Source organism: Pinus tabuliformis, chromosome 3_2 (assembly GCF_031772625.1).
Source record: "Pinus tabuliformis cultivar Carrire ecotype Pingquan chromosome 3_2, CPIR1, whole genome shotgun sequence".
In the NCBI taxonomy this organism is placed as follows: Eukaryota; Viridiplantae; Streptophyta; class Pinopsida; order Pinales; family Pinaceae; genus Pinus; species Pinus tabuliformis.
In genome coordinates this window covers 149,714,211-149,738,392 of record NC_142302.1, presented here as the reverse complement: position 1 = coordinate 149,738,392, position 24,182 = coordinate 149,714,211, and the positions used below count along the sequence as shown (strand labels likewise).

At 37.9% G+C, this 24,182-nt stretch overlaps 1 protein-coding gene across 2 annotated transcripts; it reads left to right on the top strand.

Annotated features, from left to right (window-relative positions):
- The first annotated feature begins 20,025 nt into the window (after window positions 1-20,025).
- On the top strand, window positions 20,026-21,379 carry LOC149180246 (protein BZR1 homolog 3-like). Of its 2 annotated transcripts, none has more exons than XM_089415987.1 (2): window positions 20,026-20,367; window positions 20,514-21,379. In XM_089415987.1, exons 1-2 carry the CDS (start codon window positions 20,152-20,154, stop codon window positions 21,129-21,131), a joined length of 834 nt encoding a protein of 277 aa, XP_089272113.1. In that variant the 5' UTR covers window positions 20,026-20,151; the 3' UTR covers window positions 21,132-21,379. The 2 variants fall into 2 exon arrangements, with proteins under 2 accessions (XP_089272113.1, XP_089272111.1); XM_089415985.1 differs by having other exon boundaries at window positions 20,511-21,379.
- The last annotated feature ends 2,803 nt before the right edge of the window (window positions 21,380-24,182 follow it).

The following is a 24,182-nucleotide window of genomic DNA, read 5'->3' as shown; positions in this document are numbered from 1 at the left end:
GTATAAGTGCCCAAGAAAAAAGCAGAGGCATATGTGGAGTTTGAATTTAGCCCAAAGGTTGTAGTATTACTAAGATTGAATATTACATGTAGTAAAAGCACTTAGTTATAAAGCAACATACTTTTGAAGGTGGTTTGAAGGAATCACCTATTTTGACAGTTTGAAAGAAGTGCCAATTATGATATTTCAAGTTGAAGGAATCACCTATGGAATCACCTATTTTGACAGTTTGAAAGAAGTTCCAATTCTAATATTTCAAGTTGAAGGAATCACCTATTATGATTGTTCAAATTGAAGGGAGTGCGAAACTAAAAATAACATAGTAAGGGGTAACTATACAGAGGTAAAGAATCGAACATATAACAAGAGTGTATTGTTATAGAGAAATATTCATAATAATAGTGTGGACCTTTGAAGAATAAGACTATAGAAAAAAGTTCAAAGACACAAAGTGGACCTATGAAGCATAAGTTTACATCATAAACAATATGGGGGATTAGTTTCTCTTGTAGGTTTGTTCCTATAAATTGTTGTAATAATAAGTTTGTTCCTACAAAGAATTATCATTTAAAGAAGTTCTGTGGTTTTCTCTCGAAAGGGTTTCCATGTATATCTTGTGTTTCATGTTTTGACTATGAGATTAATGTTATATGTTGCCTAAAGGTTTAAACAAGTAAAAATTGTATTATACTAATTCCCACCTCCTTAATATAATTGTGAATCCAACGCACCCTTGCCATGGAATAGAGGTAATTATAATGATGTCATTTGGCTGAATTCTCATTATTCTTTGATGAATCTAAACCAGCAAATATTCCTATGATCTTGGTTGTTGGGTCATTGATGCTACTCCCATGGAAACACTTCTAGAACTAGATATTACTGAAGACAACTTTTGACTCCCTTGGGATCTCACACTCGTATCATTCATAATTGTTATAGTGAGACTACTTGAACTACTAATCAAGTAGACACTTGTGATTTGTAGACTCAACAAGAACAAGGTATTAATAAATTTCAAAAGGTGTGGGGGGTAGTACATAGAATGGACCAACTTCATTTCCATTTTAGCCTACTTCATTGGCAATATGGCAATCTATAGGGCTAGAATACTAGAATCCTAAAAAAACAAATGCATCTCCAAATGTCACCTCTTCTTGGTTTTTCTCATTTATAGAGCTTCCATAGAAACACTCGAGCTGGAATTTCTAGGTAGCATCTTTACATTAGTGGTTTGAGTATCTATGTTCCATATTTGATAATGTGGTCGCCACCTCATTTCATCCAAATTTATTTCCCTCACAAACACATTTTCTATTCTCAACAATACACTTTTCCGATCTTTACTTTTGGGGTTGACCAAAGCTCCTTCAATTTCTTCTCTCATCCTTTGCATTATTTCACACCCCGATGTTTAGTACCATCACTTATCATCAACAACTCTTACTTGGTGTGGATATTTTCCATTTCTTAACCCTCCCACTAGTATTCTACAATTTCAATGTATCTTTGTTATCTCTTCTATCATTCTCTTTCATAGTCCACCACTTATACCATCACTATGCCTTTGAGAAACTCATGACACTGACTTTGTCACTCGAGCCTCCTATTATTCCAGCCCACTATGCAGGGCTTATGTTGCTATCTCAATAGGGCTAAAAAGACATACCCCATTTCACCAATATCAAGCTTTTGCATGGTCCTCTTTTAAATAATTTGAGCACCTTGGTTGAAGACTAATGATATTCTATTGAAAATTCTAATGCATCTCCTTCAAATTCCAAAGCATGGCCTTCTATTGTGCCTCCATACCAAAAATCCACTAGTTGGGCCATGCTGTGATCACAATGTTATGCATTTAACAAAATTTTGATGGTCCATTCAACTATGCACAAAAAATGTCTACTCCACAAGCATTTACAGTTATTTGTGTAAATTCCTAAAAATTGAACCCATAATAACTCATGCAAACACTTGAATAAGTATTTTGCATTAAATCTTACAACATGCTCTTGTATTTATGCACTTCCTTTCAAGGAAATTCATGAATCCTTTCTTCAATCCAATCTTGAATTTCGATATTCTCTAACCTCCCCTACATCTCTAATACTCTTTGTTGGTTAAGGTCACAAAAATAGAACCATGTTGTTGGCTTCGTGAAAGCCTTTAGGTCCATAAAATTTGTCTAACAATGGCCTGATGTAGCCTAGTGCATTGACATATTCAACCTTATAGGAGGAATGAGGTCTCACTAAGGTGCGTATGATATTTCATCTTTAGCAAAGTGCAAAGTGTTCAAGATTTTAGTGGGGAAATATTCCTTGCTAGTGTATTAATTCCATTCATCTAAGCTTGGACCAACTAACAACATTTAGATTTAATAAGAAACATGCATAACTCATCTAGATTGTTAGAGTCCTATAATTTATAGGATCATCTGATGATTATCTATCGATTTTTTATGTTATGAGATGTTGTAAATAATACTTCATTCTATAAATTATTTCCAATGAAAAATAGAAAGAAAGAAAAAAGAAAGAGTTTTTTTTTAATGAAAAGGGGATATAAAAAAAAAGGTATATATATGTGAAAAAAACAAAAGAAATAAAAATATGAAAAAATGAAAAATTGCCCCAATAAGTGAGCTAGTTGAAATGCCACTTCAATAAAAAATTAGGTATATATTTAAAAAATAAAAAATATGATGAAAACCCTTAGAAAAATAAAAATGTGCACTGCTAGTTTAAATACCACATTGGATTATAAATAAGTGTGCTTAATTAGTTTAATTGCACAGTGCAATCTCGATTAGATTACTTTTAATAAAGTTATTTTGATTGCGATAGTTTGTCGCTATGTAATAAAAGTTGTGCTTTAATCAAGGGTCGTGATCTAACCCACCCATATCAATGACGTACGATATCTACGACCCCCCCCCCTGCCCCTTTGACAATTAATCAAGGGGGGGGGGGTGGTCCAAAAAGCAGATTCTCCCGTTACCACTTTTGCGACGTGACACTCCTTGGTGGACTTTGGACCCACCTCCACCCTCCCCCATGCCTCAACTACTTACCACTCACCCCCACCTCCAAAAGCCGCTTCTCCCCCTTCCCACCTAATAAAAAGTCGTTAAACCCACTCTTGTCACATCCCTTCCCACTCCGCTCCAATCTACTCCCGCCACATGGCACATCCCCTCTGGCTCTACTCCCGCTCTGGTCACATCCCTTACACCTTTCATTTAACCATTAAAGCAACCATTTAGGAGATATAATCACTACCAAGTAACTAACCCGCTCTATTAAACGGATCAATCTCTAACGGTAAATGATTTCATTTATAAATAAAGCATAATCCTGCTCAATTGGCCCTTCTTCTAATATTCCGGGACATTGAATGACCCAAGCCTCTTAATGCAACTAGTTAACAAGTCAACCTGTCATTGTTACCAGTTAGCAAGTCGACTTGTCACCACTACCAGTCATCGAACCAGAAAGTCTCATCCACCCAAATTCCCGGGTAATTGCAGTGTTTTATTTATTTCCTTTCCTACATGTCTTCTAAGGGAAAATCAAAAGCCTCAACAAAAAACCCCTTGCTGCCCCATGTAATTGACTTAGACCACCAGCCTTTAGTGGATCAACAATACAAAATCATTGAAACTAATTGTGAGTTCGATCTCTACGAACTCCACAATTGGCTACAAAAAAATATGTTGATCTCGGTGACAGATTTGGCTTGTGGGACTCCTTCCTAACTCAATTTGTCTTTCCTCAAACCCATCATTTTCCTGAATTTGTTTCATGGTGCCATTTCCGGTACATACCTAGCCAAAGAGAAATTATAGCCCAGAACAATGACATCCTTTTCACAATTACCCCTGACTCCATTTGCCAAATGTTGTAGATCCAGAATTCAACCTCTCTGAAACCTTTTTTAGTAGATTCCCTCATGGAACTCTACAAAAACCTCACTTTCCCTCACAGAGCCAAAATCTTTGAGACATTTCTGCCTGAGGATGTCCAATTGCCGAAGACAAACCCTCCTTATCCATCCTCCATGTTCCCTGAAATGACAAAACAAATTATCTCTATAGTTTCTTGTTTATTGGGTTATCAAACTGATCAATGGGTTGATGAAGCCATCATAGGTTTCCTATCAGTGTTTTCAACAAAAGAAAAGCCTTCAATCATTTTTAATTACAGTGAATTCTTAGCAGAGGTCATTCATGAACAGTTCCTTAAGTTTTCTACAGAAGGAGTCTTCAAACATGCTTCAGTTTTAGTGTACTTGTTCCTATTCCATCAGGCAGACAAATTTCAATTTCCATTACAAAAGCTGGATGATCAGGGAAATGCACAATCTGTGATTCATTAGACTTCCTTGGTAAGGAAGCAGACCAATGAATTCACCTTCAGTGATTATGTAGACCAGTTTTTGTATACAGTTTCCTGCCTACTTAACAGTGATGTTGAACCTAGAATTGGACCTGAGATAAAGAGAATTTTACATCTCAGTGATCAAACAAAAATAGGTGACTGGTACCTGTATCAAAATTACACTACGATCAGAGTGTATGGGTGCGAATTTCCTCCCTATAAATTTCCTAAATTTATTCCCATAAGAATATTTGCATTAGAGTATATTAGGCAAATGATCAATATGGATGATCTACACTTTGTAATAGCCAAGAGGAAATCTCAATTCAAAATAAAAGCACAGGTTGGGCCTTTCATTTGCAATACCTAGACAACAACAAAAGAAACATATCTTATGCTCAAACAGATGAATTTTCAACTCAGTTTCACTTGGTCATATGATCCTTTGGGAATAATATCAAAGTTGAGAGTAGAGCAGAAAACTAATCCCTACACTCATACTCCTAGACCTGAAATTGAGCAATATAGGAATCAAGATCAATGGCAGGAAAACACATTGCAGGAGGCAGAAGAATAGGTACTCTCTACAACGACATCACAAAAACCAGTGCCCCCAGAAATGAAGGATAAAAGGTCAAGGGAGGATGTTTCCCCTTCAATCACAGAAATTCAAGGGAAAGAATTTCAAATATATAAGAAGAGGAAGAAAACCAATCCAGTAGAAGAGTTTTCACAGGAAGAAAATGTATAGTCTACAATAGTTTTGATAGGCCCTTATACTTCTACTTTCCCTCACATTGAAGACATTTTCATAGGATCACCATCATCTTCAGCTTCTCAAGAACCTCTGGAAACATCTCAATCAGGAGAATTGGTTCATGATCAAGTTGAACCAAGTATATTTTCTAGGTATAAGGAGATAAAGAGGAAAAATGAACTCTTGAAAGCAACCACCTATTCTTAGTTTTGCAAGCAAACAACTTCATCTCAGCATAGGCTTCTCTCTGCTTTTGACACTGAGGAAGGGAAATTGCAGATAGCTTTCTTAGAAGCATAGGTTCCTTTTCCTTAAACTGCAGATGAATACAAGAAGCTCATTTTTTCTTTCAACATTGATCAAGTCCATTCTATTGATCAGATGGATTTGCACAAGCAAACAGGTGAGATGTTGCATTCCACCTTGACAAACTCAGCAATGGTTGCCTCCAGACTTCAGGCATCAATCAACAACATTCAATCTCAATTGAAATTAGAGAAAATATCTTCTTTAGCTAAAGACACTAAGATAAAGTCTTTAGAGGATTTAGTGATTAAATCGGGATATGATCCCAGTAATGAAAATGTTGTTGAGGAGATCATTAAAAGAAAAAATGTTGACATAGCAGCCCTGAAAAAGCAGCTCAAACTTCCATCCATTGAAGATCCATAGACAAAGGAAGTTGGCCAACTAGAGAAGGAGAAAGAAGATATGTTTAAAATTATCATTGAGCAAAATGTGCAGATTAAACAAATGGAGACTGAAATTGAGAAGCTGCTAAAAGAGAAATAAAAGTCAACTAACTTAGCAGTCATTCCTCTCACAAAAATTCTAGTTGCAGGTACATCAACAATAGGTGCTTCGACTTCAATAACTACTACAACATAGACACAGTCTACAGATACATCAGGATAATTAATTAAATCTATGGAAGACTTGTCTATCATAGGCCAAGAGATTGAAAAGATGAAATCTCAACTTAAAAACCTTCAAGAGAAGAAATTAAAGATTGACAATGTGTATGTGGCAGAGCTTCAAAAGACTCATAGGTTAACTCAGAAAATTGAATAGTTAGAGAATGAATCTGCCATGGTCCAGACAATTTCATAGGCAAAGGAGAACATTTGGGTGGAAATCAATGAAGTTATGACTAAAATTTGGCCTTCCATCGAAATAATTTTCGAGCAGGAGGAATTGGTACAGAGATCAAAAGAGGTCATAGAAGAGATAAAGGAAAACTTGGGTCAGAAACCAGGTGAAGCCACTACCTTAATAAGAATTCTGAACTCAAAGACCAAGGAAGAGTTGGAGGAATATGAGATCACTGACAGAACTGAAACAATACTTGAGGTAAGAAGAATTCTTACAAAAAGGAATTTAATGCTACAGTTAGAGAATAAGTGTCACAATCTGGAGTCTAGCATTCATAAATTCCATAAGAAGTTCAACATACTACACCAGAAGGGGCTTCCAGGTTTGAAGGGAATTGGAGATAAGTTAGTTTAGCTAGAGGATTATCAACAAAAGTTATATTCAATAGCCAGAGATAAATCAAAATTTTCCACCATAAAGGGAACCATTACAAATAAAGCTTTCATGGAAGGTTTGAAATTTGACTTACTGATCAAACATGAAATAAAACATCTTTTTATAGTCAAGCCTACTTTCTAGAAATATACCGAGGTGGATGAAACCTACAGAAAGTTAATTAAATTCTCCACCGTAGATGAAGACAGATGGGACAAAATTTGTCAAATTATTGAGTAAAATAGGTATTCATCTTCAACAATACAACAACATTTTTCTCAGGCCGAGTCATCACCAGCAATCCTCGAAGTCAGTGCCAGAGCTTCAGTTGTTTTAGTTTTCCTGTATTCCTGTACTATTTTTGTAAACAATTTTTAAGATATTTTGTAGGAAAATCTTGATATTTTAAATCAAGATATTTTGATGAATTTGTATAAATACTTCATAATTCGAAGTACAAAGGGTTGGAACTCTTATGAAGAAAGCAAATCCTTGATGTAAATATGTGCATGTAATGAAGTGATCATTTCCATTAATACATAAAGTTTGTTCTAGGATTTCTGTGTCAGGCAATTGGTGAAGTTTCGTCTCTTGTAAAATTGTTATTTTTCCAGTTTTCCATATGTTTTTATGTCTTTATTGTTTAAAGAAGATTAAGGGTTGAATTTGTTTGAATACACTCTACTCTGGCTTATAAATAATATCTATGTTTTCACACTGATATTAAATATAAAATTCATCCTAATATGCTCTATGTTTAATTGAATCTAATATTTTCATCCCATTCATTCCATAAATACTCTAAAGATCCAAAAGCCTGCTTACCTTGCCCTGTTACATCTGTTATGAAATTCTCGTATTTGATCACCCAAGACTCATTGACTCCATGCCCAATGGATTATCCTTGCAGTTTCAACCAAACCTTTGAAAAAACCAAACTCATAACTCATAACTAGCCTAACATTTTAAATCAACAAATCTAAATCATATAGAGAGATCCCTCTCTGAAGTTGGAAGGGCTAGATCCAAACTTTCAAAAGTGGTTTTGTGGTGTTAAGTTTAGGTATGTTCTATGCTAGAGAAATTTATTAATTTCTTTTCCATATTAGCAATCACATCAGCATAAAGTAAACTGCAGATAGAACATAAATATAAATCACAGAAGACAAGCCAGGACAAGAGGACACAGGATGTGGCGCAAGCTAGGTACAAACCCCACAATGTGTGGGGAAACCCTTTGATCAAATCTTCTTTTATCTTCAAAGTTCAGCAGAGAGAGAGAGAGAGAGAGAGTACATTTACAACAGAAGTCAAAACTTTGACTTTATCTAGATCTAAGCATAGGTCATCTCCTATAACGATGAGATCAGTTGAAGACATTTTGCTTCAACTGATACCTATCATCATGCTGCATCTGGTTCTCTAGTTGCACCATTGCATACTACATCATGCGGCTGTCCATGTCCATGATCTTATCCATCATAACGCTGCTCAAACTAATGTGCATCATCATCACGCTGCTGCCCCTGCTAATGTATCATTGTGCTGCCCATGCACATGATCTCATAGTGCTGCCCATCATGTTGCTGCCCATGCTCCATGTATTCGTTGCACAGCCCATCCACAATATATCATGTTGCTGCCCAAGACTGCGTTATATATATGTGCCCAGATCACACAACGTTCTTATCTCTATGCCACCGAAGTTTATATACCTAAGCAATATCACTTTATGAACACAATATATAATCCCTGATGACTACGTTCCATTATATATATGACTGTCTACATACAACATATGTCTATGGCTGTGTACAACAGCGTATGTATATACTCTCGCATTTCATACATCATCAACTGTATCATGTTGCGTTCCATATAGCTGCTGTCGTTCCATAATATATGACTGCGTTCTTATATGACAGCGTTTATAATGAATATGACATATATACCTGCGTTCCATTATCTATCTACATACAACTGCTGTCCAATAGCATATATATTTGCATTCCAACATCTAGCTGTTGTCTATTTGCGTTCCAATATCTAGCTGTTGTCTAATAGCATATGTATTTGCGTTCCAATATCTAGCTGTTGTCCAATAGCATTTATATTTGCGTTCCAACATCTGTCTGCATACAGCTGCGTTCAATAGCTGCGGGTTTCATCTACCGTGGCTCCCTTCTACTGCGGCTTCATCATGAACAGTCTATACCCAGCATATGAATGTAACCATGAACACTTCCATTATCTGCGTGTAAGCATCTCCAGGACCATGACTGCGTCGTACTGCGGTTTCATTTATATATACCCGACACATAGATTTTGTTGCATCTACATTGGCATCACGTTGGCTATATGATTTGCGTGTAAGTGTGCGGTGTATATCATCCTTTGTGAATAGTGCATATGATCCTCTCATGTACAGCGATATAAAGGCATCCATTGACTTCGTTTAGGGCTGCTTAAAACAGCGAATAAGTTCATGACTGCGTTCTCCATTTAGGGCATCATTACGCGTTGGTAGGGCATCATCTTTGGGCCAGCGCGTGTTTCTCTTGATGTCTCACTCCTTATCCAAAAACCCAAGACGTGGAGAGGAGGAGATCACTCAAGAGTTGTGTGTAAATGATATCAAATCCTCATCTATTTATACCACAACGAGGATGATGAATAGACACGATGGTTGGGCTTCTAGAGCCTACATAAGAGCTGGTCGGCTTGATAATAATTACATAAACAAAATAAATTCATATCTCCATAAATACTTATCGGAATCGGATGATCTTTGGATCAATCCTACACCTCTCGACGAGAGGGATCCAATAAAAATATCAACTACCATAAATAAACCGACCCACATGGAGTTTGGCCCTAGTTGCCAATTTAACACTCCCTCTCAACTAGGGAGAACTCCATCCGCTAATCCATATGTACGACTGTATTATCTCTGCCATTAGTGCCTTGCACTACTCTGCCTAGCTCTGCTTGCTGGCTTTGCTCTACTCTACTCAGCTATGCTGGCTCTGCTCTGCTCTGCTCAGCGCTGCTAGCTCTGCTCAGCGCTGCTGGCTCTGCTAGCTCTACTCTACTCAGCGCTGCTGGCTCTGCTAGCTCTGCTCTGTTCAAATATGCAGAAGAAGAATTGATCGAGAATGTCTCATACCATTCTCCACTGACCCGAAGTCAGACTTAGAGTGCGTACCACTGGTCCCAGACCAGTCTCAACCGACCCAAAGTCAGCGTCATAGTAGGTACCACTCCTACTACTGGTCCCAGACCAGTATCGCAGTTTCAGAGAGTGTACCACTGGTCCCAGACCAGTCTCAGCGGACCCGAAGTCAGCGTCATAGAATGTACCACTCTCACTGGTCCTAGACCAGTACTGCACTGACACGAAGTCAGTCTCGGAGTATGTACCACTGGTCCCAGACCAGTCTTAGCCGACCCGAAGTCAGCGTCATAGTATGTACAACTCCTACCACTGGTCCCAGACCAGTATCGCAGGCTCAGAGAGTGTACTACTGGTCCCAGACCAGTCTCAACCGACCCGAAGTCAGTGTCATAGTATGTACGACTCTCACTGGTCCCAGACTAGTCCTGCACTGACACGAAGTCAGTCTCGGAGTATGTACCACTGGTCCTAGACCAGTCTCAGCCGACCCGAAGTCAGCGTCATAGTATGTACGACTCTCACTGGTCCCAGACCAGTCCTGCATTGACACAAAGTCAGTCTCAGAGTATGTACCACTGGTCCCAGACCAGTCTCAGCCGACCCGAAGTCAGCGTCATAGTATGTACAACTCCTACCACTGGTCCCAGACCAGTATCATTGATCCCAGATCAATGGAGGACATCCTAGCGTAGGGAGTACGGTAGATACAACGATGCGTCCATCGGTACTACTATGGTCCCTAACTTCATTTCCCTGCTCATTGATCAGATGAGAGGTACTTCCCATGAGTCCCAGACTGCATGGGTAGGATGCCTCAACAGGAGAACTTAATCAATCCTGCTACAATTTCCATGGAGAACACATCAATCCAGGTTTCCATGGAGAACACATCAATCCAGGCCTCACAGGAGAACTAATCATCCTGCTACACAAGAGAGCGAATCATCTTATCCCACAAGAGAGCGAATCATCTTGTTCCAGTGCGCACCACCAGGGGAGGGTGAGTCACCCTGTGGTCGTATGTTGCTCCAATAGAACTGCAAGCCCCCCAAAGCTCCTAGACCTCGATGTATGCAACATGCAGGACCCTTTTACAAAGGTCTCTCGACGACTCCAAGTCGTTCGGGAAAATCACAAATTTGATCTTTCCTCAGGGCTTTGTCCTGTACATCATCTCAGTGCTATGGAGCCTCCTTGATCATCGACTTACCATATCCCAGATAAGGCAGTATTTGATGTCTATATGTTGGAGCAATTGTCAAATACGAGATTCCTCAATAATCGAATCCCATCTCTGGTTGTCACAGAGAATCACAGTGGCATTCATCATGTGTACAAACAGCTCACTGAAGAGCTTCAGCAAATAGACTGCCTCACAGAAGGCCATACTATCAGCAATGTATTCTGCCTTGTTGGTGCTCAGAGTCACCGACTTCTGCTTCCTGCTCATCCAGGATATCGAGGCAGATTCCAAAGAGAAACAACACTGAGAAGTGCTCTAGTGATCCTCCATACTGCCTGCCCACTCATCATTCGAATAATCATGTGGTTTCATATTTCTGGCAGTGTATCTCAATTCATGAGAGATTGTGCCCTGAAGATATCTTAGAAGATTCTTGGCACCAATCTAGTGAGGCTCAACCAAATATGAGCTCACCATGCTAATTGCAACACAGATGTCTAAACGGAGGTTCTTCAAGAACATCCACGCGAATGAGTTTATGAAACTCAGAGGCATTTCCCAAATCTGGTCCGACATCATTACCATATAACTTCTGAAAGTTAAGATCCTCGAGGCAGTCACAAGCTTGCAGCTTATCTTCCCACATTCAGAATCCAACTCCCTCTGTCTCCTATAAATGAGAGGGTCTGCACCTGTTAGACATAGGTGCCGGTACGAGAGGTTTATCATCCACAACCTTCAAGTAATGGTTTGGATCGGTTTCACTCCTAGGTAATCTCAGCTGCATTAGACAGCTATCAATCCTCTCATACTACGCCCGAGGTGTTTTTCTTCAAGCCATAGAGGGCTTTCTTCCATCTGTATACATGAGTCTCAAATTCCTCGGGTTGTTCCAAGCCTGTGGACCTGCTGCATGAGGGGAATGATCCCCTTATAATATTTTCCTTCGGTACATTTTAGACATGTACCTTCATGCTTCTTCTTTTTTTTAATTCGGGCATCCTAGTCACCATCTGACTCACAGACCTCTGGTGCTGAGTCAATGGACATGGTCCCCAGTGGACTTCCTGCAACTTGATACAACCCTGAACTCAAAAACATCTTCGAAAGATCTATTTTCAAACACGTACCTTTCCATCGATAAGTGCCACCCTGTAACCTTTGACTTCCATTTCCGAGATGGACACCAGGTTCTTCTTGCGATCAGGTACATAAAAGAGATTCAGGGGTTCCTTGCTTTCGTGGAAGAATCGACCATTTCCTTGATGACCTGCATTACCAGCCATTCCTTTGATCATTGAAGATGTCCAAGGAATGGTTTTTATCTTCATCAAGAGATGTGTCTCTGCCATTCGGACACTCCTTCGCATAACGGCCGAACTTATTTCAACAAGGCATCCGCCTTTCCTTCCACCCTTAGATCTGAACTTCCCAACGAAGTGATCTTTAGATGGGCCATCAAAAACTTCTGTTGCGCCATTCTGATAACATTCTCTGCTTCGACTTCTCCCTTAGGTGAATTATGAGGAACCCATTGATCCTTCTGTCTTATCCCAACTGTCTTCGGTGATTGCTCTTTCACTCTTGCTTGGGCATTGTCTTCACCTCAGCTCTGATACCATGTTAAGTTTAGGTATGTTCTATGCTAGAGCAATTTATTAATTTCTTTTCCATATTAGCAATCACATCAGCATAAAGTAAACTGCAGATAGAACATAAATATAAATCACAGAAGACAAGCCAAGACAAGAGGACACAGGATGTGGCGCAAGCCAGGGACAAACCCCACAATGTGTGGGGAAACCCTTTGATCAAATCTTCTTTTATCTTCAAAGTTCAGCACAGAGAGAGAGAGAGAAAGAGAGTACATTTACAACAGAAGTCAACACTTTGACTTTATCTAGATCTAAGCATAGATCATCTCCTATAACGATGAGATCAGTTGAAGACATTTTGCTTCAATTGATACCTATCATCATGCTGCATCTGGTTCTCTAGTTGCACCATTGCATACTACATCATGCGGCTGTCCATGTCCATGATCTTATCCATCATAACGCTGCTCAAACTAATGTGCATCATCATCACGTTGTTGCCCCTGCTAATGTATCATTGTGCTGCCCATGCACATGATCTCATAGTGCTGCCCATCACGCTGCTGCCCTTGCTCCATGTATTCGTTGCACAACCCATCCACAATATATCATGTTGCTGCCCAAGACTGCGTTATATATATGTGCCCAGATCACACAACGTTCTTATGCCACCAAAGTTTATATACCTAAGCCACATTATATAATCCCTGATGACTACGTTCCATTATATATATGACTGTCTACATACAACATATGTCTATGGCTGTGTACAACAACGCATGTATATACTCTCGCATTTCATACATCATCAACTGTATCATGCTGCGTTCCATATAGCTACTGTCGTTCCATAATATATGACTGCGTTCTTATATGACAGCGTTTATAATGAATATGACATATATACCTGTGTTCCATTATCTATCTACATACAACTGCTGTCCAGTAGCGTATATATTTGCATTCCAACATCTAGCTGCTATCTATTTGCGTTCCAATATCTAGTTGTTGTCTAATAGCATATGTATTTGCGTTCCATATCTAGCTGTTGTCCAATAGCATTTATATTTGCGTTCCAACATCTGTCTGCATACATCTGGGTTCAATAGCTGCGGGTTTCATCTACCGTGGCTCCCTTCTACTGCGGCTTCATCATGAACAGTCTATACCCAGCATATGAATGTAACCATGAACACTTCCATTATCTGCGTGTAAGCATCTCTAGGACCATGATTGCGTCGTACTGCGGTTTCATTTATATATACCCGACACATAGATTTTGTTGCATCTACATTCGCATCACGTTGGCTATATGATTTGTGTGTAAGTGTGTGGTTCCTTTGTGAACAGTGCATATGATCCTCTCATGTACAGCGATATAAAGGCATCCATTGACTTCGTTTATGGCTGCTTAAAACAGCGAATAAGTTCATGACTGCGTTCTCCATTTAGGGCATCATTACGCATTGGTAGGGCATCATCTTTGGGCCAGCGCGTGTTTCTCTTGATGTCTCACTCCTTATTCAAAAACCCAAGATGTGGAGAGGAGGAGATCACTCAAGAGTTGTGTGTAAATGATATCAAATCCTCATCTATTTATACCACAACGAGGATGATGAATAGACATGACGGTTGGGCTTCTAGAGCCTACATAAGAGCTCGTCGGCTTGATAATAATTACATAAACAAAATAAATTCATATCTCCATAAATACTTATCGGAATCGGATGATATTTGGATCAATCCTACACCTCTCGACGAGAGGGATCCAATAAAAATATCAGCTGCCATAAATAAACAGACCCACATGGAGTTTGGCCCTAGTTGCCAATTTAACATGTGGTTACCTCTGGGTTTCTCTCACACCCTTGGGAAATTACAAAATGATAACATAGACATACAAAAAAAAAAACAAAAACAAATATACTTAACTATGAATCATTATTATTGATTTGAGGCTTCTGCGTTTTATAATCTTCCAAAGTCATCACATTCATATTTTTAAAAAGAACAATATAAAAACCACCTTTAAACCTATGAACACCATTAGCAGATGCCTAAAATCGGTAAAAGATCCCATTGATCCAAAATGCCACAAAGGGGTGTATGTGATTCCTTGTTGCTGTGGCAAAACCTACATTGGGGAGACCGGTCGATCAATCTTAACAAGGATTCAAGAGCATGCTGCCGACATTAAACATAACCAGACCAAAACCTTGGCTTTAGCAGAGCACTCCAGTAAAACCAATCATCATATTTTTATTGAAAACTCTTGTGTTGTGGCCAAAATTGAGCATTATCACCATAGGAAGTTTAAAGAAGCTATAGAGATAGGAAAACACCCTAACAACCTTAACCGTGATGATGGCTGGAAAATAAGTGATAATTGGATTCCCACTCTAACCTCCGACTCCACCTTCCCCTAGCTAATCCCTGCCCTCTTAACTACTCAATTTTCCCTTTCTATCACTTCCCTATAGTGTAAAAATTCACAAACCCTAAAAATTTCACTAAAACTTTTAATAATATATGCTATAAAAATTTTATGATTTTTAACTAAATTCAATTCCAATTTTAGTCTTAAAATTAATAATAATAATAATTAATAATGAATTAATATGTTTATAATCATATTAGGTATTTATTATTAATAATTAATTTTTTTTTTTTTTTTAATTTTCAAATTAATTCCAATAAATTTAATTTGATTCTAAACATTAATTTAATTTCAAAACATTAAAATTCTATTTAATCTAATAAATTTAAACACTAATGAAAATTAATTAATAGAATAATAAAATTTGTTCACAGAATAATAGTAAAATTAGCAAAAATATTTCAAATAACCCATTAACCTTGATTGAATTTGGTTAATTATTTAATATGTGTTAATAATAATTAAAACAATTACTAGTTATTAATTAGTTTTAATAAATTTAAACACTTTACATTACAATTTAATTCCAACAAAAATTTTAATTTGACTTGACACATTACATTTAATTTAAACATTAAACTCAACCCTAATTTATAATTAATAAAAACTAGTGATAATTATTTAATAAAATAATGAAATCTATTTTATAAACATTAAATAATATAAAACAAAAATTTATTAATAATCTTTAAAGAAAGTTAGGTATTAAAAACTAAAATTAAAAATTAAATCATTATCTATTGTTTCACTCTCCTTCCATCAAAACTTGTCAGTTGTCATTCATTCCCATCCTAGCCCTCACCTTTATTTATTTAACCCTATTGAGTTCTGGCTTATTCACTCATGGATCTATCCTGATGATGAACCACAGAGGATGGTTCGAAATGTCGATTCCAAAAATATGAATGTGATGATTCCGGAAGATGACACCACCTATAAATCATTATGTTACATCATGCATGATATTAGATAACTTCAATATACAACTATCAGAAAAAAAATTGGCTAGGGTTTGCAAGGGAAACAAACTTCTATAATGAGTCGATGCTAGGGTTTGTGGAGAAGCAAAAGATGAGGGTTGTGGTTTCCTACCTATTTGTTGTACGTGGTGGCAACAACAATCCTAGTTCAAAGGACATTAAATCTATTCTATGGTCAGTTGGAGTGGATGCGGAAGATGAGAAAATAGATTCTCTGTTAAGTTTGTTTTATAGCAAAGACATAACACATGTGATTTCCTCTAGAAGGGAGAAATTGCAGCAGTACTTCATGTGGAGGGGCAACTACAGCCATTTTTTATGGAGGTGCGGGTGGCGACGCTCCTATAGCAACTACTGAGCCAGAGGAAATGAAAGAAGAGATGCCTAAAGTTTGGGCACTAACCATCCTCACAGAGGCCAAGAAGGGCGTCACTGTGCTCAAGGGGAGTTCACAGGTCAAGGGAGTTGTCAATCTCTTGCAGGAAGATGATGAACTAATTAAAAAAACCCCAAAAGAGCTGAATATGGTCGAGGTTGATTAGAACAAGGTAAAATTTATCCTAATATGTTCCTTTTTTGAGCCCATGCCTGCTATCAAATAAGATCAGGCATGTATAGCCACATTCCTTAGGTCGTTTTGGACTGCAAGTTTATATCCATGCACACACAACCTCTGTAGCTATCTGAACACCGCAAATCCACTAGGAAAAATCCCTTGTTCTTATCAGTCTAGGTTGGGTGGAGGGTTGAAAGAGTTGGAATAGGGGGAGGGATTTCAAATTTTTATTAAGACCCTTAATGTGAATTCCTTCCTCTTTTGGGTCTCTGATTTGGATTATGTGTTGAATATCAAGTAGAGTATAGAGAATTGGATGGTTATTCTTGCATATATACATCATCTTCTTCACAAAGGGAACCAACTTTAGGATCTATCTTAGCTACAAGATTATAAAATTTCAAGAAATTCCACCATTGTCTTGATTTAAGGTTGCGAGGGGGTGCTTCAGGATCCAGGAACCTAAGAGGTTCAATCTCCTATAAGGATGCGGCGTGGGGTAAGGGATCTAACCCATCGGATTTGCCTCAATAAAAACCATGACCTTACATTGTCAAACAATTGCAACAAGTGCCCGCCTTGTAGGTAAACCTAATTAAGGTAAATCACCCTTTTCTGCTCTTTAATCCAAGGTAGTGATTTGTAGATTCAATGGTTTTTTGGCTCATGTTCGATGCTTTGCATTAGTGGGTTTTTACAACCTGGACCAACAACTGTGACATATACCTATGTTCAAAAGAATTTTTCATAGTTTAGTTTGATACTCAAGAAGATTTGGGGAGAGTATTGCAAGAAGGGCCTCAGTTTTGGGGTAGAGTAAAGCTTTTCATCACCCCTTTTTTCCCCAACTTTGATTCCACGACATTGGTAGTCTAAAAAATAGCAGCGTGGATGAGGCTGCCAAATATTCCCCTTCCTTTCAAGCATCAAAAGGTTCTTGAGGATATTGGAAACACCCTGGGGTCATTTAATAAGACTAATGTTGAAAGAATGGAGAAAGGTTATTTACCTTCGCTAGAATTTGTGCAGAAATAAACCTAATTAAGGGTCCACCTGACCATATTCAACTAAAACATAAAATGTTTTAGTGCACCCAAATTCTGGATTATGAAAATACGACATTCAGATGCCACTCATGTTACCAAAAGGACACTTGTAGGACACATGCCCTCAGAAAAAAAGGTACCCAAAAAAGAAAAAGGGGTAGAGTTGTAAGACAAAAGGATGACAACCATTTGATCCCTACCTCATAGATGAAGAATAAGAGGAAATCACAAAGAGCCATCCAAACCAAGAAGAAGGGAATATTCAAGTACAAGTTGGCAATGCAACCCACAAACATAATGGTATATAATCAAAAGCGATCCATGAACCAGAACAACAGAAAAATGTGGCACAGAGAGAGGATGGGATGGTGGGCACAAAAATAGCTCATGTTTCGGAAAGTTCGTATTCAGATAAAGAACACTCACTAGAGATAATCGTGATCGATTTGGAAATGGTTCCAGCTAACCCCAACTCAGGTGGATGGCAGAAGGTCCAAAGAAAGGAAAAGTTAAGAGATTACTATCACACTTAACTTCTTAGGTTTCTTTTATATTTTTAAATTTTCTTGTGCATACACGCTGAGAAGTTGCTCTTACTAAATGTGAATAACATCTGCAAAATGTAATTTATTTTGTTAAGATTGTGATTTTACTTCCTTTAAAATGCTTTTCTAAATGTATAATTGGATTCAACGCCCTTAGAAACCTTTAAGGTAGTTGTATTGTCCACACTGCATGGCTTAAATTTGTAATTCCAACAAATTGTTGCTAAATTTCAAAATTAACCAAAAAAAAGCCAAAAACATAGAAGAGTTAGACTATGGTATAATCCACAATAATAACAATCCCTTAATTATCAGGTCTCTCTAATCTCAAACCTTTCTAATTACAATAGAGTTCTCATATTATATAAACAAGTAGAGTGATTACAAAAAAACTTTGGAATATATTAGAGAATTTGTTTACACCAATATTATTATTAAATCTACATATATTTGAGAAATTGAATGTAGAGAATATAGTGAAATTATATACTCAAACTTATGTGATTTGATTTCATTTCTTTGCAAAATCATCTGTCAACTTTGCTTAGCCAAATACTTGCTCAAAACTAGGGCACCACAACGAGCATGGGTAGGAAATCTCATTGTTATGAAACGTGGGCACTAGAGTCAAGCATGGGTAGAAAAGCTAATTGTCATGAAACATGCTGGAGTCAATGAATTAGTGGATGGCTTTGTTTCCCAGCTTGCCAGAATACAGAATTCAACCTCCAGATATCATACTTGGATTCTGCAGGTGGTTGAGAGTTACAAGGTAAATGACATGGAGATAAGCGGTTGGTTACCTAGAGGTATCATGTATGCAAAATTGGATACAAACTTATGGTTCAAGTAAACATTGGACACCTGGAGATAGGTGGTCTAATGCAGTGCGTGTCTGACGCAACGGAATGCGAGTATTTGCATCCCTTTAGGCAACACATTGTCGGTATTGAATTGAAGAAGAAAGAGGTTAGGTGTGAGTGGGAGCGAAGATTAGGATCGGGACCGCCCGGAAATTAATACTGTTCAACTTCTTGTTCCCCCGTCTGTAACTTGACTGTGGCAATGGGCATTACGGAAAGAGCCTCACTGTCATTAATCTGGACGGGGGGCCCAGGAGGCATGACATTCATTGTATTTCCAGGGCCACAATTGGAAATTAAATAATAATAAGAGAACCACGTGATGTTCGGCGGGGATACGTGTGGCAATATACGATGCCCATGCATGGCCATTGGCCGCTGCAGTGGGCCCCGCGGAGGTACCAGCTCTACACGTGAAGTAGGTTGTTATGTGTGGTATGATTGCTATCCCTGAGCCACACACGCCAACGACGCGGTACACCTACTTTTGGCGCGTCAGTGAGGCGCCGCCGCCTGTAACCAAACTAGTCGGTGGTCTGCGGTGGGCCCCCACCGCCTGACGATATAACCAGCACATGCTTTGCGTGCGTCACGTCAGACTCCCCGCGAGAGTCCCTCATGTCAATTTGCTACCCGACGACGAAGAAAAAACGAAAAAAATTAAAAAATCGCTTTCCGTACAAAGCAGAAGCAGATGGACCTACTGCCCATTGCCGTGAGTCCCTGACCAAAATAGCCAATGAAATTATGACGACGCTTCCCCCTTCCCGTCTGCCTCCCCACCTCGTGCTGTCGCGTGCATAAGGCGTAGGCTGGTGGCCCCACCGGGGTGCAACTCCTCCCTTTCTACACACGTGCGGACACTGCGGTCGATGACAGCGACTTGACTAGCCGTCACGCCCACTTATTCCTCACCAGTCGCTTTCACCTTTCATCCCACTTGTGTGGATTCTTCAAGAATCAAGATAGAATCACACACACTTGTAGCGCCCTCATTCATCCCCCCCGCAGATAAAAAAATCCTCCACCGTATTGTATTGTATTGTAACCGCCTCTTGCATCCAAATTGTTGTTTGAGCAAGAATACCTTCTGCTGTAGCTCGCAGATATGAGTCCAGCGAACCGGCTTCCAAACTGGAAAGAGCGCGAAAATAACAAGAAGCGAGAAAGGAGGAGAAGAGCAATTGCGGCCAAGATCTTCACAGGTCTGAGACTTTATGGGAATTACAAGCTTCCCAAGCACTGCGATAACAATGAAGTGCTCAAAGCCCTCTGTGCAGAGGCTGGTTGGGTAGTGGAAGAAGACGGCAGCGCCTACAGAAAGGTACCAAAATTTCATGCTTATATTTCTCTTTCTTTGAAATGATATGTGAATTTTCCCCTTTTTGTGTAAGGGAATGAGGCCTTCTCTTTCTTTGAAATAATCTCTCTGTGTATGATAAAATGTGAATTTGCCCCTTTTTGTAGCAGGGAATGAAGCCTTCAGAATGCGTTAATGCCGTCTCATCGCCCGTGGAAGGGAATAATCCTTGCGGATTATCAGTAGGAGGAGGGGTAGAGAATGGATCTCTGATTCCCTGGCTAAAAGACCTCGGATCAGGAGGGCTTCCCAATAATGGTCTCCAGAGATTATGCAGCAGTGCCCCTGTAACGCCTCCCTTAAGCTCTCCAACAACAATTAGGTGCTCAATTCCGTACAATATAAAGAGTGAATGGGATAAAGATACTTCTGATGGTTTTCAGGGTGGGCTTCTGAATTCTGCTGCGCCGTGGCCAATGCAGACACATCAATCTGCCTTTTTTTCTTTTAATTGTCAGGTCGATCCTGCGCCTACCGTGGGGCTTTTCACGGAGCATGTCCGTGGAACCAGTGCGTATCATGATCGAATCAATACAAAGGCGGAGGGCGCCGGAGCAGATTCATGTTCCCAAATCAGCTCTGAGAATAATCTTGCACAACAGATGACCGTAATGAGTGGTTTAAGCGCATGGAAGGGCGAAAAGATTCACGATTTAGTTCGAGATGACGACCTTGAATTGACGCTTGGCTGCCCCTTTGTCAAGGCGCCGCCAAGATTTGAACCCTGACCATGAAAACGATACTCATACTGCTAACTGACTAAACAATATTTACTCTGTAACTGGAGCGACCATCCATGAAAAGGTAAATTTTAGTATGCATAAATCTGTCTGTGTAAAAATGTAGGGAAAATTTGAAGTGCAAGGATCAGACATCCATCCCAATTGTGTACGATGGGATGATACTGTTATTCTTCCTTGTTTTTGTTGCAGAAGGTGATGCTGATGTTATATATATTTTTTGATCTTTTCTCACATGTGATGGAATCTACTTACATGCATATTGTTATCATGTACAGTGTTTACTGTAGAGTTTGATTCTTGTTCCTGTGCGGTGATTAATGGGTGATTTTTTTATTTTGATTCTTGTTCCTGTGCGGTGATTAATGGGTGATTTTTTTATTTTGTTTTCATTGACACGTTAAATCGAGAATTAGTCTACTGATTATACGTTTTGATTGTCTTTTTTTAATTGGGTGTTACAATTTTTGGTAAGATCAGGCTGTTTAAAATACATTTTCGGAGTATATAAATTATTTCAGTGGCTTGAATTTTTTTTTTTTGGGACACTGGTATGCTGTATAATCACAACATTAAAATTTTAAATTCGGGAAATTTTTGGTCTGATTTGAGTTAAAATTATTGTTGATTTTTTTTTTCTATTAATTTGGTATTTAAATCGAGAATTAGTCTAATGATTATACTTTTGATTGTCTTTTTTTAATTTGGTGTTACATGTTTTGGTAAGATCAGGCTGTTTAAAATACATTTTTGGAGTATATAAATTAATGCAGTGGCTTGAATTTTTTTTGGGACACTGGTATGCTGTATAATCACAAGTTTAAAATACATTTTTGGAGTATATAAATTAATGCAGTGGCTTGAATTTTTTTTGGGACACTGGTATGCTGTATAATCACAACATTAAAATTTTAAATTCAGGAAATTTTTGGTTCGATTTGAGTTAAAATTATTGTTGATTTTTTTTTATTAATTTGGTATTTAAAATTTTTGGGATTGGATCTTAGATTTTTGTGATCTAAATCTCTACAATATGATTAATCCAACCAACAAACTTATTAAGGTCAAATTTATTAAGATTTCAAATTATTTAAAATACATTTAATGTATAAATAAATTCAAAAGTTAGAATTTTTTTTTTTAATTTAATATTATAATTTTTGGTCAAATTGTGAACTTAAATGATTTAAACTAAAATCAGCTGCTTGAAATTTTTTTGAGAGCACCCCCCATTGCTGTACATTACAATATAAAATTTTAAATTCCAAAAATTCCTTACCGGATTTCAGCGAAAATTAAGTGAAATAATTATTGGAAAAGAGCAAAAACGTCTATCCTTTGCCTTACGATGACGTGAAAATTGTTTCACGGTAACATGCCAGAGAAAGCGCAGAGCAGCATGAATTGTGCGTATGTGAATTATTGGAATTTCTGCTTTACAGGCTGTGGGTGGGATGGTGTCCCATGGTATCCTGGCACACGTTTTAGATATTAATTCTCGTCACGGGGAGGGGGAATAGATGGCGCACTTGCAATGGCAGGCGTCGTGTCAGATTGCCAGAAATCAGCAATACGGTTTCTCATCTCTCGTGACACGTGAGATGGCTGTATTACGCACGTGCTTGCCATCGCATTTTCGCCACTCTTGATTGGATATGGTTGGTTTCGACTTTTACAGACAGCGTCTTTTGGCCTCAAGTTAAATCTGAAAATGGGTTTTCATGTTTTGGAGTTTTAGATTGCGGTTTAGTAAAATAATTTTGTTAAATCGTTGTTTTTAAGATTGTAAATATATTTTGGTTTCAAATTAATTATTGATTTTTTTTATTTTTTTTAAGATGAATCATGGTAGGTGGTTTAAAAAGTCGGTCAAAAATGGTAATTAATTTGGAAATACGATATAGATCACAGGGATTTAAAATTAGAGATTAAATTGATATTTTTTTTTGATATTTTAAATATGTTTTTGATTACATAGATAAATTTGAGTGCACGGGTCAACTGTCGGGGCAGTCGGTTTTCCATCACCTCACTAGTGATGGAGTCCCTGTATGTGGCGCTGGGCAGCAGCCTATAGTGTTTTCATTGAAAATGTACGGTATATTGTGATTGATGTGATGGATTCACTCCACAGCTTCGGCTGTTGTATCTGCTCGCTTCGGCGTATATATGTAATATGTTGCTTCTTCAGGAGATGTACTTCCCTGGAAAAAAAATAAAAAATTCATTATAATTCAGGCCACTTAATTATAAAAAATGTACAACTCATATTTATAATTTCAATAAATTTGATTAAATTTTAAACAATTCCAATTTTAAAAATTACCCCAAAATATTTAATAAATGAACTGCCATGGTCTCAACCGCTCCCTATTCTGGCGTCTTGTTCCACTTTCCGTCAATACTTTAGTACAAATTTGGTATAAACCTAATATTCCAGTGTCCTAGTCCACTTTTGGTGGATGGTTTCTTACAATGCTCTCAAACGCTCCCTATTCTGGTGTCTTGTTCCACTTTCCGTCAATACTTTTGTACAAGTTTTGTATAAATCTAATATTTCAGTGTCATAGTCCACTTTTGGTGGATTGTTTCTTACAAATTTTAAGAGTACTTCAAGGACACAGTTTTGTGAAAATCTGGTAAATTTGGACATTTTTGTCTGAAATTTTGGCAAATTTTGACAAGGTCTGAAAGGAAGTTTTAGAAATCCGGGTTATAGTCTTCAAAATTTTGGTTGGAATTTAAAAAACCAATAGAATTCTTGGTTGAAGGTAATTCATTGCCTAGTTAGACAATGCCTAAATTTTATATGGAATGCACTGTTATACTTTGCTACTTTTTTTTAGTATGTATTATAATTGATTTGTTTGAAATTTTATAGAAATTTATTAGATTTTGTTAGAAAATAGAGATTTGTTGAAATTGTAAGTTTGAACTTGTGTAATTTGTAGAACCTAAATGCTCTATGTTATTTATTGAAAATTGTATTATCATATTTTGATGAAAAAAGCAAAAATCAACGTTGTAATAGTGCAGTCT